General features: G+C 40.0%; 1 protein-coding gene across 1 annotated transcript in view; it reads left to right on the plus strand.

Moving 5' to 3' along the window:
• The first annotated feature begins 8026 nt into the window (after positions 1-8026).
• The window catches only part of LOC116398022 (interleukin-1 receptor type 2-like), a 5628-nt gene continuing 612 nt past the window's right edge, over positions 8027-13042 (plus strand). Inside the window, exons 1-8 of the mRNA XM_031873999.1 lie at positions 8027-8126; positions 8300-8558; positions 9814-9988; positions 10555-10735; positions 11358-11447; positions 11544-11609; positions 11713-11848; positions 12679-12824. Of these exons, the coding sequence (XP_031729859.1) occupies positions 8042-8126; positions 8300-8558; positions 9814-9988; positions 10555-10735; positions 11358-11447; positions 11544-11609; positions 11713-11848; positions 12679-12824 (1138 nt within the window). The 5' untranslated portion in view covers positions 8027-8041. The remainder of the gene's footprint in view (positions 8127-8299; positions 8559-9813; positions 9989-10554; positions 10736-11357; positions 11448-11543; positions 11610-11712; positions 11849-12678; positions 12825-13042) is intronic.

The following is a 13042-nucleotide window of genomic DNA, read 5'->3' on the forward strand; positions in this document are numbered from 1 at the left end:
AGGTGGGTGCTTGTCTAAAAGAAGGAGGTGGTGTGGGCGTGGTCCAAAACAAATAACAGTTTAAATGAAAAAATAAAAGGTGTCTATGTACAATAAAAGTTCGTTGAATCTTCCAGATAGTGTCATGTTTCTCCCCCACCAGTCAAACATGACAGTTGAACTGCTGTGAATAGTCAGATATAATAAGATGATAACGGTGTGTGTGTGTGTGTGTGTGTGTGTGTGTGTGTGTGTGGTCAGAGAGGCGGATTGGATTTTAGGTGGCAGAGAGGTAACGCATGGTCAGCAGGTTATTATTTTTCCTCAAATCACTTCATTTCTTCGTATGAGTGTCAAGAATGTAGAAAAGACGTATTACTGTGTGGTGGTCCGAGGCATGAGATGAGATGTTTTCTTTGCTTTTGTATCTTGTCACAAGTGATCAATCCTAGATGTTCGATTTTGGAGTTAAAGCTGCAGCAGCGGAGACATTCTGGTGTTTAAACGTCGACCTCATCACATACAGAACTAGACTCTGGACTTCAGAGTTACCTCCCTCGGCTGTTTGCTGAAGATTCTGGAGAGCCGTCTCTTCTTCTTCTTCTTCTTCTTCCTGATGTTTAAGTTGTCTGTGTGTGTGAACAGACCGGCAGCAAACTGCAGCATCCTTCTCCTCCAGGACGTCTGCTGAGCTCCACTCTTTTCCTCCGTTTGCACAGCGACTCTGAAAGACAAACGTCACAAACACGCTCAGCTCAGCTGTGAACACGTCACCAGTAACGGGTTCGTCCTGTAACAGGCTGTGTAGTCTGAGCTGTGTGTGTGTGTGTGTGCAGTAGTACCAGTGTGTGCGTGTCTCTTCATGCATCAAGGCCCTGATGAGCGGCTGTATTGAAATAAAAGGGTTATTATTGATATTCTTCATGGGCTTAATGGTCGTTTGTGACTCAAATTGGGAAAAGGTGCGCAGAGGTCAGCATTTCAAACTATTGGTCTGAAACAAGAAGGAAGAGAAAATGACTGTTTAAGTTTTAGAGCTCATCGCAAAGCTTATCGATAGTTTCATACTAGCATTAACGTGTTTATGTTTCATGCATATTCCTTGTGTTTGAGCCTGGTTTTATTTGGATATTTTAGTTATTTTAGTGTTTTTTATCTTTTGGTCATCTCCCCCACTGAACAACATCTCACTAAACAATAAAGAACACGCGTGTTCATTTCAGGTATTCACACAGCGCTGCTTCGTCGACGTGCTTCTTTCTGTTCCTCTGCTACTCTAACTTATGTCCTCTCTGTGTCTGACAGGAAGTCCTGTATGTTTTGTTTTTCTTTGAATAAACTTTAAAAAGTAATTTTAAAAGAAGCGCGTGTCCTCTGGTTTCTCTAGAGTTCCTCAAAGCGTCTCGTGCAGCGCTGCTGGAGGCGTGTTGTGACACACGTTGGCTAACTGAAACACGTCTTTGTTCTATTTCAACAGATTCTCTTCATATGTACGTAGACACCAGAGGTTCTTTAGGTTCTGCACCCAGTTAAACAGTACTTCATTAATGTAAAGCCAGCATTCACGCTGCAGTCATGTCACGTGGTCACACACAGAGTCGCTTCGGTGTGACGCAAACACCGACTTCTCTTTGAGTCCGTGGTGTTCACGTCTGAGCCGGCGGAAAAGGGAAGTAACGTGTTCTTATGTGAGGATGTCTCATTCAGGACATTTATTCACATGTCCCCTGGATCACAGGATTCACACTTTATGTGTTTGTATCTGATATATTATATTATTATATTATTGCAGCCATCATCTCCAATCTGCTCTCAAAGCTCCGATGAAAAGCACAAGCTTGTGGCTCCTGTTGTACTAAAGTCCCGTTGGATTAAGATCTTTTGGTGAAGTGTTGGTACATCTCCTGAGTCTAGTTTAGGGTTAAGTTTGTGTTCAGGTTTTCACTTTAATGTTACCTCTGGTGGAGTCCGTGCAGCCTGCAGGTCGTGTGACTCTGTGATGAAACAACGGCATTCATTCTCTAGCTTCCTGTGAGAACAGACGTCTGCAGGAGATCTTCACCGCAAACCTTCACAGTATGCAAACCACTGTGCATGTTGGCTATGTCAGGGGGGGTCCTCACAGTGGGAGACATTTCTCTAACGTGACGTCTCTTAAACAAATGCTTACTGCTGTTTGAGCTCTGAGGCCATCGGAAGTATTTATATTTAACTCATATTTCAACTTTTCAACCTAAAGACTTCAGAACTGTTTCATAGAGACAAACAGAAACACATTTCACTTCCAATCATGTGAAGATAAGATGAGATCATCCTTTATTTGTCCCACAGTGGGGATTTATGCAACATTATTTAATGTTAATGTCAACTTGACAGTATTTATATCCTACGTTTGAAGGAACTGTCTTAAAGGTGTTTAAACCCGCCAGCCTGAAGCTGATCTTTAATTAGTGCTTCACCTCTGAAATGACTGAAGCAGCAATAAGTTCATTAACTCAGAGCTTCTGTTGAACCAAAGCTAACAAGCAGGCAAGTAATGGACACAACATGATTGTTTTGATGGCGCAAATGGTCCAAATCTGTAGATATGTACGTTTTAATGTACACTTTAATTATTATAATAATTAGCAGTTTCACCATTTATAGAAAGATTATGAGAGGAACTGCTTCCTTCAGAGATGCACAGTGTTCTTCCGTCCAGCTGGTTAATAGTTGTTGAACAGGAATGGGTCCAGTTGTGATGGTGTAATGTACTGATAATGCTGAGTCATCTGTCCGGCTGTATCTGGAGGATCAACATCTCACAGCTATCCAGCCGATGTGAGGAATTCCCAAAACACGCAACATGTGCTTCTTTCCCAACATGGGTTAAATGAATGTTGTGTTCTGAGCCGGCCACCTTTAACCTGTTAATGTGTTACTGTTGGGTGTCAGAGGCCTGTTCCTGTTTGAGTCATCCCACCAGCAAAACAACCATAATGAACACATGACTGAGGGGAAAGTTCATGTGATCTATTTTGTTTTCAGTATATTTGATCATGAAAACATTGATGGAAAACAACTGGATATTAAAATGGTTGTTAAACTTGTTTAAACTAATATCACTAGTTTAAAGAGGAACTCCTGATTTTACACGTCAAAGTCTATTTTCAGGTCGTGGGGAGACTGAATATGTAGAGAACTTTAATAAAGCGTGAGGCTAAAAGCTCGAGGCTACATTAGCTGCTAGCACAACACACCTGAATCTCCGACCGTGGGTTCATTATAAGAACCGGATGCTGAACACCGAGAGGCGTCCTGTGCTCCATGAGGAACATGCTGTTTGGGCCAAAGGGGGATTTTGGGTGCAATGCCGCGAGCGGCCACTGGGCAGAACTGGAAGCAACGCTGTAGCGTTTATGATCAACGCTTTATGCTTTATTCTTTATTCTCTGAAACATCAGAGGACCAACAAACAAAATGAACTGTGAGCAATCAAGAAGACGAGTGTAACCGGCTAAACTCCATAAACTAACCTCCACTATGAAGAGGACGGATTATAATCATATCTCATGTTCATAAACTACGTTATTACCTTCATACAAACTCTGTAAAGAAGTTTTAAATGTATTATAAAGAAACAAAGGTTGAATATATTCTGTAAACTATTTGATTTGGCTGATAAATATTTACTTGCATGTAGATTTTTAAGATTTTGAAGACTTTCATAAGCAGAAGAAGGATGCAGCTCCTCATGGACATCTGAGCAGAACCAGAGCACGGCCATCAAAGAAGAACTTCTGTCTCTAAAGTGTTTACTAAAGCAGAGACACACATGACATCACGTTACCAGATCTTTGTCTTTTGTTTACAAGTGCTGCTTCTGCTTCGATTACTTTCGGTCCAAACTAAATGTTGTGCTTGGACTGTGAGTGAGTATAAAGTAGGATGCAGCAGTAACAGCAGCCTCAGCTCTGGGCCTGTTACGATGACAGCCGTGCCACAGCTTGCATCACCGAGGAACCTCGTGTCATCAGCGTGAGTCTGCAGCATGTTGGTAAAGGCCCAGCACCACCAGCGTGTCACATAGATGGAGTAATCCACCAGAATGCGTGATGTGTGTGTGTGTGTGTGTGTGTGTGTGTGTGTGTGTGTGTGTGTGGGGGGGGGGGGGGGGGTGTTTTGACGCTGTGAGATGACGGAGCAGTTAGTCACAAATAAAACATGCAAGTTTTTCTTCTTCAGGAACGGTCGGAAGTATTTTTAGAACTTGACTTTTTGTCAGCGGCCTGCGTTCTCACACAGACAAGGATGTTGATCGGTTTAATCTGACCAGTGCAGAAACAACATGAAGCTCTCTGTGCTCCTCACAGTCGGCTGTGAATAAACACTTCATAAACTATCCCACGCTCTAGTGGATGTGATCTTAACCTTACATTAGAGACTTTTATAACTAATAACAAGGTCAAAGCACACAAAGCTGGGCGCTGTTTGTAGCCTCAAAGGGCAGAGCTTCTATTTCTATAAAGATCTCTGACCATCTTCATAAAATAGTTTATCAACGCCAATATTTATAAAAAGTATTCTCACATACTCCCTCCGACCCCTTTCCAAATCCAAATAAAGACAGTACACAGATATTACATTTCTATCCGCTCAATTTGTAAAATGTGAACCACATTTTACTCACGTTATTATCAGTTATATTTGTGTATATTAGTGTTAGCTCGCCAGGCTAACGCAGCTCGTTGGCTACGCTCTGTCTTCACATCGTGCATCTCCTGATAACATGACATGAGTGCATTCAGACCATCAACACAGTCAGAGAGAGAAACTCTAACAAACTAAACTAGAACCCTGATTCTACTGCAACATCAAAAGTCACCTGCTCTCATGAACGTGCAGAAGTGCACATATTAGTTTAGGGAGTGCCGCACATTTCATGACAGAACGGCTGGCCTGTTATTCACCAATCATGAGGCAGAAACCAACAATATGGTGGCCTTCACCAGAGCCCCTCCATTAATCACAACACATACTTAGCCCTGAGGTCAGATGACTCAGCAGCTGATAGTAAAGGGTTCAAATATTCATCAGATGATCAGATGATGAATGATCAGCTTCACAGCTACAATAACAGAAACTGAAAGAGCAAAAGTCACGCAAAATGCTTTCACTCAGAAAATGTAGTGTTGAAAATGTCAACTCGTTTCATTACAGTTACACAATCTTAGGGCTCGAGCTGAATATTGGAAACTAAACAAGTTATCAGCCATTGAAATGTTATAAAATAACAATAATATTCAAATCATAATTGGCTTAGAGAGCTGTCAACAAAAGAGAACTCTTTGTCTCAACTTTAATGCTCAGAGGAATAGTTCAACATTTAAGAAAATATGATCATTGGCTTTCTGTATGAGAGTTAGATGAGAAGATCAAAGGTTAGCCTAGCTTAGCATAAAGACTGGAAGCAGGGGTAAACAGCTAGCCTTTCTGTTTCCAAAGTATAAAACGGATGGACTCCAGACTAAGGAACCGTGACAACCATCAACACTACTGTAAGGTCACTTCAGCCATCATTCTAAAGTAACTTTTGGTTTGTAATGTTTAGGATGAGGTTGCTCAACCTTTCGTTACGAGTCGGCTATTGGATGTTGAGAGATCTTTAACATGGTCCTCAGTGGTCCTATGTGTTGGTCCTTTATGTTGGTCCTCTATGTTGGTCTAAGATGGTTCAATGGGATATATCTACGCTATGTTTGGATTGCATCATCACATTTTTTCATATGAATATTGTGTGTCTCCCACCCAAGATGTGCATACCAAAGATCGCCACTGGTTGCTGGGAAACGAAAACTATTTGCATGCTAGTAGTGAGAAAATGTTCTTTTATTATACATTTTCGTTCCCTCTTGTGTGTGTGTGTGTGTGTGTGTGTGTGTGTGTGTGTGTTATTGTGCTAAAACAAACAGAGATGTCCACCACTGACGCAAGAGGCCGATGATGCCAGAGGAGCAGCAACAACAGTCGCAAAACACTAAAACTAGACAACTGTCCTTTCTGAATGAACCTGCAGGAAACAACGTATATAGTGTGTGTGTGTGTGTGTGCTGAGTCAGCAGATATATGAGTGGTGGTTGAGCTGTACAGCACACAGCGTTACATTGGGAAACCTGAGAAATTTCCATCTCAGAGAACGTAGAAAAGAGAGCCAGCAGGAAGCCAAGCACAAGCAGCTCCAGTCTCAGCGCTGTCACACCGTGAGTAAACCCTGCTATATATAATATATATACAATATATATAACGTATAGTTCATTTATACCTACATGTATTGAACGTATGTGTGTATCTTTTGATACTTTTACTCGTGTTAAATGTTAATAAGTACTGCTTGTATGTACTATACTGTATGCAGTTTGTATCACAAATATAATTTATGTATTTATTGACATTTATATTTTATACATACCTTTTATGCATTATTTTACTTTGTAGTTTCTCTACTTTTCATCATGTATTTTACACTATTGATTACGTTTTGACTGATTTAAACACGTTTATACACGTTTATACACGTTTATACACGTTTATACAAGTTTATACACATTTATACACGTTTATACACGTTTATACACGTTTATACACGTTTATACAAGTTTATACACATTTATACACGTTTATACACGTTTATACACGTTTATACACATTTATACACGTTTATACACATTTATCTTGAAATGCTCAAATAAATCGTGTAAATATGTTATTGACAAAGAGAATGTAGATATTAGAAAAGTATTTATATATGTGCCATCTAAACTGAATCAGTCAATAATTCCATATAATTCACATGTATATATTCATATTTAGTTTGTGCAATTCAACATATCTATTTTTATCATAAATAAATCAATGTAATGTTCAGAGTAAACGCAAAGCAAAGAAACTACAGCAACACAACGACTGAAATGATCTTATTATTGTTCTCTTATTGGACATAAACAGAGTTAAACAGAGTTTACTGTGTTTTATGCATATTATGTCATTGTGAGAGGATAACGGATTGTCATCAAAAATAAGCTCCGGTTCATTAATAGATACTTTCTAAGTTTCCATTTGAATCCAGACAAGCATTGTGACTCATGTGTGTAAAAACAGAGAAACTCCCACAGAATTTATGAATGGGGATGCCTTCTGATGACACACTGATTGGGGAAAAGATGTGTAACGAGTGTGTGTGTGTGTGTGTGTGTGTGTGTGTGTGTGTGTGTGTGTGTGCGCGTATGTGAGAAAGTGTCCACTGCTCCGTATAATCTCAGACGAGGAAACAGAAGCAGAAGTGAAAATGATCTGGTTTCTATGGAAAATATGATTTTAACTCTGCGGCGAAGCCGAGAGCTCAATAATTCCTGTCTGACAAAACTCAGAAATAACAGAATAAAACTGAATAATGTGGAGCAGAGGATAGAATATATTAAACTAAGATATGATATTATACGTAATATGTTATGAATAATAGATATATTGATGTGTATTTAAACAGAATACATCAGTAGAATATAGTAAATAACAATTGTTATTATCTATTATTACAACATATCTAGCAGATTGCTGTAACTTCTAAAACCAGACAACTCTAATCTATAATTCATGTTTTATTAATACTTTAAACAGCAGGAAAATCAACCTTATGTTTTGAGTTGTAAATATGTATTTTTACATAATTATTATTGTTAGTTATTAATCCTTCTGACCTCTGACATCAGTGGCCTTTAAACCATTAAGGTGACTCATCTCATGAGGTTAGAAGTGGCTGCTGAGTGTGTGTGTGTGTGTGTGTGTGTGTGTGGGGGATGATGACGACTCTTGTGATGTCACAAGTTTTTACGATCTAAAGAGAAGAGTTTAAATGAAAGGCGGGACGTCATTGAGACTTCAAGCTGCTTGAGAGGAAACAACTTCTTGACTCTAAGTTATATATCATACTGTAGTTTACCTCCAGTCGTCTTAATTATGAATTATTAGTCTCTCTGTTATCAGACATCACTGAGCATTGAGACGTGTGTCCCTGCAGACTGCCATCATGGTCCGCTTGGTGCTGATGTTGGCTGTGCTCATCATACCGTCTGTTTGTGGAAGAGCTCCTCTCTCTCCTCTGCCTGTGGAAGGTGAGCGTGCTGCTTATTATACACGACTATACATCTGCAGAGTGAAAGGAAACAGTGGATGAGGTGCAGGTGAAGAACCTCACCGGGCTGTTCTTGTTTTCTTCAGACCATATCCGGTATTTAAAGAACTAAAGGTGTTACATGTAGCTGATAATAAAGCGTTTCCTCTGCAGACGGCTGCTCCCTGGTGTCTCCAGAGGTCAACGTTTTAAGAGTGGAGGGCGAGGCCATAATCCTCTCCTTCCCGATGTTCGAGAGGGTCCTTGAAGTACACAACATCGCCCCCCCGACCGCAAAGTACCTCATCACCAAGGGCAACGGGACGCAGGGCGGGGCTTATCACGGCGAGGGGCGTGTCCAGCAGCGGGACAACCAGCTGTGGCTCCTCCCCGCTCAGGCTGCTGACTCAGGGGAATATATCTGCACTTACAGGTTAGAAGCGGTCCTTTCCTCCATGTTCTGCTGAACCTTATCTGATAAACTACATAAAAAAGCTTGTTGTACTTTGTATAGTATTTCACATCTTTGTGTTTTAATACCTGCTTGTTGTTACGCTGAAGATAAAACGTGTTTTGTGCGTCACATTCTCAAGAGATAAGTATTTTATTTTAATTGACTAACATTAACCCTTCGGATACGATATCAAGGCTCTACGTAACATCTGCTTATATTACAAATATTATAATATGTATTTAATATTATAATATTAAACATTTAACAATATTACTTTCAATACATTGTGTGCAATATAACGTTCTCTTATTCTTCACTACCATTGCCAATATTCCCTCAGTCTCATGCACAGTATTCACAGTATTACTAGTATTTTAGTATGTCAGGCTCTGGTGTCAGTATTACTTCTTATACACGTAATATGTATTACTCTATTGTTCAAATATGTTTATATTTTCACTTGTTTTTTTCTTATTCTTGTTCTTATTCTGTTGTAATTGTTGATAAATCTCTGGCACAAGAATTTCTTAAGAAAATCAGATTTTATCTTCTGTCACATCGGCCTATTTATGTCATATTGACAGAGATTACCGTATATATTATAATAAATGTTGCTCCGGTGTGAACGGGTCTCTATGCCTTTGCACCCTAAATGCTGTCAAAACTTTACTTTTGTATTTTTATATTGCCAATATAAAGCCTCCATGATTCTCGACTGGGAAACAAAACTGTGATTCTCATGAGATTAATATTATGACATGTTTACAGAAATACAACAAATAACGGAGATGGAAGATTTGCATGAGATTAAGATTAGACTGCAAATGACTAGAGGTCTCGAGGTAACACTAGACCTGAGACAATGATTATGAAAACACACAGACATCTCTTTTGTGACCCTCTCTCTTCAGGAGTTCATCTTTCCTCCTCTGTAGAGGTTATAATCTCTGAGAGAGATTATAATCTCAGCAGAGATTTCAGCTGCATTCTAAATCTAAATCACATACTTTTACTTCTGGGTCAGAAAAGCAAACTGCAAAATGTAACCGGATGCAGCAGGACGTCGTGGTACTTTGTGCATACTGCATTTGATATACTATGTATTGGGACATACTAAGTCTTTTTCTGGCATACTTGTGTGGTAGTATGAGTACTTGAATGCACAGTTAGTGTTTGTCCTTGAAGAACAAGCTTCAGCTTCTGTAAAGTGCGTGTCCTCACTTTCTCTCCCCAGAAACGAGACCTACTGTGTAACCGGGAGCATCGGGCTACACGTGTACGAGTCCGGTTCTGCTGACGTGGAGAAACTGTCCTACCCGATCCCGGTCTCAGTGGGAGAATACCTGAGGCTGTCGTGTCCGTCTCTCAGTGACTTCAACAGCACGGACAGACTGATCGAGTGGCACAAGGTGAGACAGAAACACCTTGAATGCTGCTTCAATGGTCACTTATGAGACGTACAGCTTTTAAAACTCGTTTTCTGCTCTTTGACCCGTTACACAATTCAAACTTTGTGATTTTCTCTTCAACCAGAACCAGAAAAATCTTTTTTCTCTTTTACTGTTTTTCTAATTCAACTTGTTTCACGGATTTTCTAAAATCAAATTCAGTCATTCTATTAAATTAAGTAAAACAATGTTTTCCTTTCTTTTTTTCAGATATTGACATTTACAAAGTTTTCTTACTTGTTTTAAGAAAATTTGAGTTTTATAAATAATAATTTGTAGAATACATACAATCATGAATTAATAATATACAAACAATACTTATAGCTGTTTCAGATAGGTGAGATATTGTGACGTCCGTCGGCTTAAAGGGAGAGGAGCTCCAGAGACACTAAGGTTATTTTAGCAGCTGCTGGAGGTCTAACCTCATAATACACTAAAGACCTCGGCTCAACCTGAACCCTCAACCCTCCCGGTGTTAGTGCCTTGCTCCTTCCCTGTGAGTGACGCAGTGTGTTGCTTCCTGACAGGACTCCGGCCTCACCCCCCGCCGGTCAGGCCGAGTTCAGGGCTCCTTCCAGCAGGACCGAGGTAGACTCCTCATTCCTGCAGTGAGGCGGTCACACGCAGGTGTGTACACCTGTCGGCTCCGAGCGCTCATCGATGACCAGCAGTACAACGTCAGCAGGACCGTGGTGCTGAACGTGGAAGGTGAGTGACGACACGCATCATTTCTTTGATGTATTTCTATTATCTGTTTTATTTTAAAACCTAATTAAGAATACTCTGCTATATAATGATTTTTTAAAAATCCACAAATTGCGTCAGTACAACTACGAATGTTTTAAAATCTATATAACATAAGTTACTGCAATTATAGGGTCATGAGTAATAATAATCACATCTATTAGTTTTTACTTCCTCACAATAACACAATAAACCATTAGCGTGTGCTGCCCTCTGCTGGACTGGTAAGTGTAACACACCGAGTTAGTTCAGACAGCCGGACTCAATCTCACAAGATGTAGAAAACCTAAACACCACAACAACACTGAGGTACTATTAGCATCGTTATTATTAGTGTTGTTAACTTAATATAATAATAATAATAATATTAATTATTACCTGTGTCATTGTTTAATAATTTCTAATATAATAATAATAATTATTATTATTATGATCAATATTATTATTAATGTTGTTGAGTGGAATAAGTCATGATCATTCTGAGAGTTGTTTGTCTGGATGTGTTAAGGAGTCGACCCCGTCACCACCACCACCACCACCATAGACCCCGTCACCACCACCATAGACCCCGTCACCACCACCATAGACCCCGTCACCGTCACCACCACCACCGAGCCTGACCTCTCCGGGAACTCTGAGCCTGGGCTGACCAGCAGCAGCTTCATCCCGGTTCACAGTGAGTTAATATTTCACTCTATAGAATAAAAATAACCCTGTGGGCACAATAGATGTGGTGCTACTGATTGATTTATTCTTATTTATGTCCTTCTAGCTCCAGGTATTCAACCACCTGTGATTCTCTCGCCACGCAACGGAACCATCTTTGAAAGTCTGCATGGTGAGTGATAAGAAATGATCATTACCAACATATGAAATCTGATGCGTATATTCATAATCCCTTAATGAACAGATGATGATGATTCACCTCTGACCTCATTTAGGGTCAGGACTGGAGCTGTCTTGTACGGTGCTCACTGAATGTCAAACGGCGGATTACACTGTGGTCACATGGCTCGTCAACAACCAATCGGTGGAGTCATCGTACCTCGATGGGCGGGCTCTGCAAGGGGGGAGGAGGTAACAGCTGATCTGAGATGTTTCTAACACTGAAACCTGAAGTTAAAACAGGTGTGAACAGGAATAAAGAGAAAGTCAATGGGAACTTAACAGGTGTGACTCATGATGTCGCCACCAAACAACACAACAAACTACACTTCACACAGGAAACGATGACCGTTAGAGACACTAAAGATGACTTTACATTAGTTTGAAAACTACAATCTACTTTGAACAGGTTGCAATCTAAAAGGCAGACTGAACATGTTGAAGTCGGCTTCTTTTGTTCAGTGTAAACACACAAATACTCACCACACTATAAGACGTACTACTACCTGTTCACTTGCTGCCACTTAGTATTGCACCTTCTTCACTTTGCTTAGAGCAGCACAATTTTGGAAAAACTGAAACAGCGATATTATTATTACTATTTTTTAAATTGTGACATGAAATAATGCAGGAATTTTCCCCAAAGTCCATATGTTTGGTCGACATCATCCTGTCGTATATCAACAGGATATACGACAGGATATAACATCATTGTCACTTCCATAGAAGTGACAATGCGTTTATATATTTATTTGGAACCAAATCTTTATTTTCCGTGTTTTTCTTCACTTATTTCCTTTTGTATCAAGCAGGAGAAAGAGTTAGCGTGACGTGTTTGACTATATCTTTACCTTACTTGATTGCACGATATATCCAGCAGCCCGAACTGTGATCGCCCCTTTAAAGCTGCTCGTAGAGAAGTATGACTCCACAAACATCACGTCTAGTGTTCAGCCATCAGGTCCAGGCCTTTCAGTCGTGTCATGTAAATAAAGTGTTGGTGTTTGTCTCGGTGTTTCCAGGGTAACCGGCGTGTCTGAAAGCTGTCGCATTGAGTTGAGGCTCGTCGTCGTAACGATGACGGACGAAGATGTGAACGCGGAGCTGAGGTGCGTCGCTCAGAACCGAGCAGGGAGACAGGAAGTGGTCATAAGGCTTCAACTAGAGGGTGAGTTGTGTGTTTGTGTGTTGATACAGTAACTTCTGTCACAGGGGACATTCTGATAAAGGACATTCTGATAAAGGACATTCTAATAAAGGACATTCTGATAAATGACATTCTAATAACGGACATTCTGATAAAGGACATTCTAATAAAGGACATTCTAATAACGGACATTCTGATAAAGGACATTCTGATAAAGGACATTCTGATAAAGGACATTC

The sequence above is a fragment of the Anarrhichthys ocellatus genome, unplaced genomic scaffold, assembly GCF_004355925.1.
Source record: "Anarrhichthys ocellatus isolate YVR2014 unplaced genomic scaffold, GSC_Weel_1.0 scaffold77, whole genome shotgun sequence".
NCBI lineage: Eukaryota > Metazoa > Chordata > Actinopteri > Perciformes > Anarhichadidae > Anarrhichthys > Anarrhichthys ocellatus.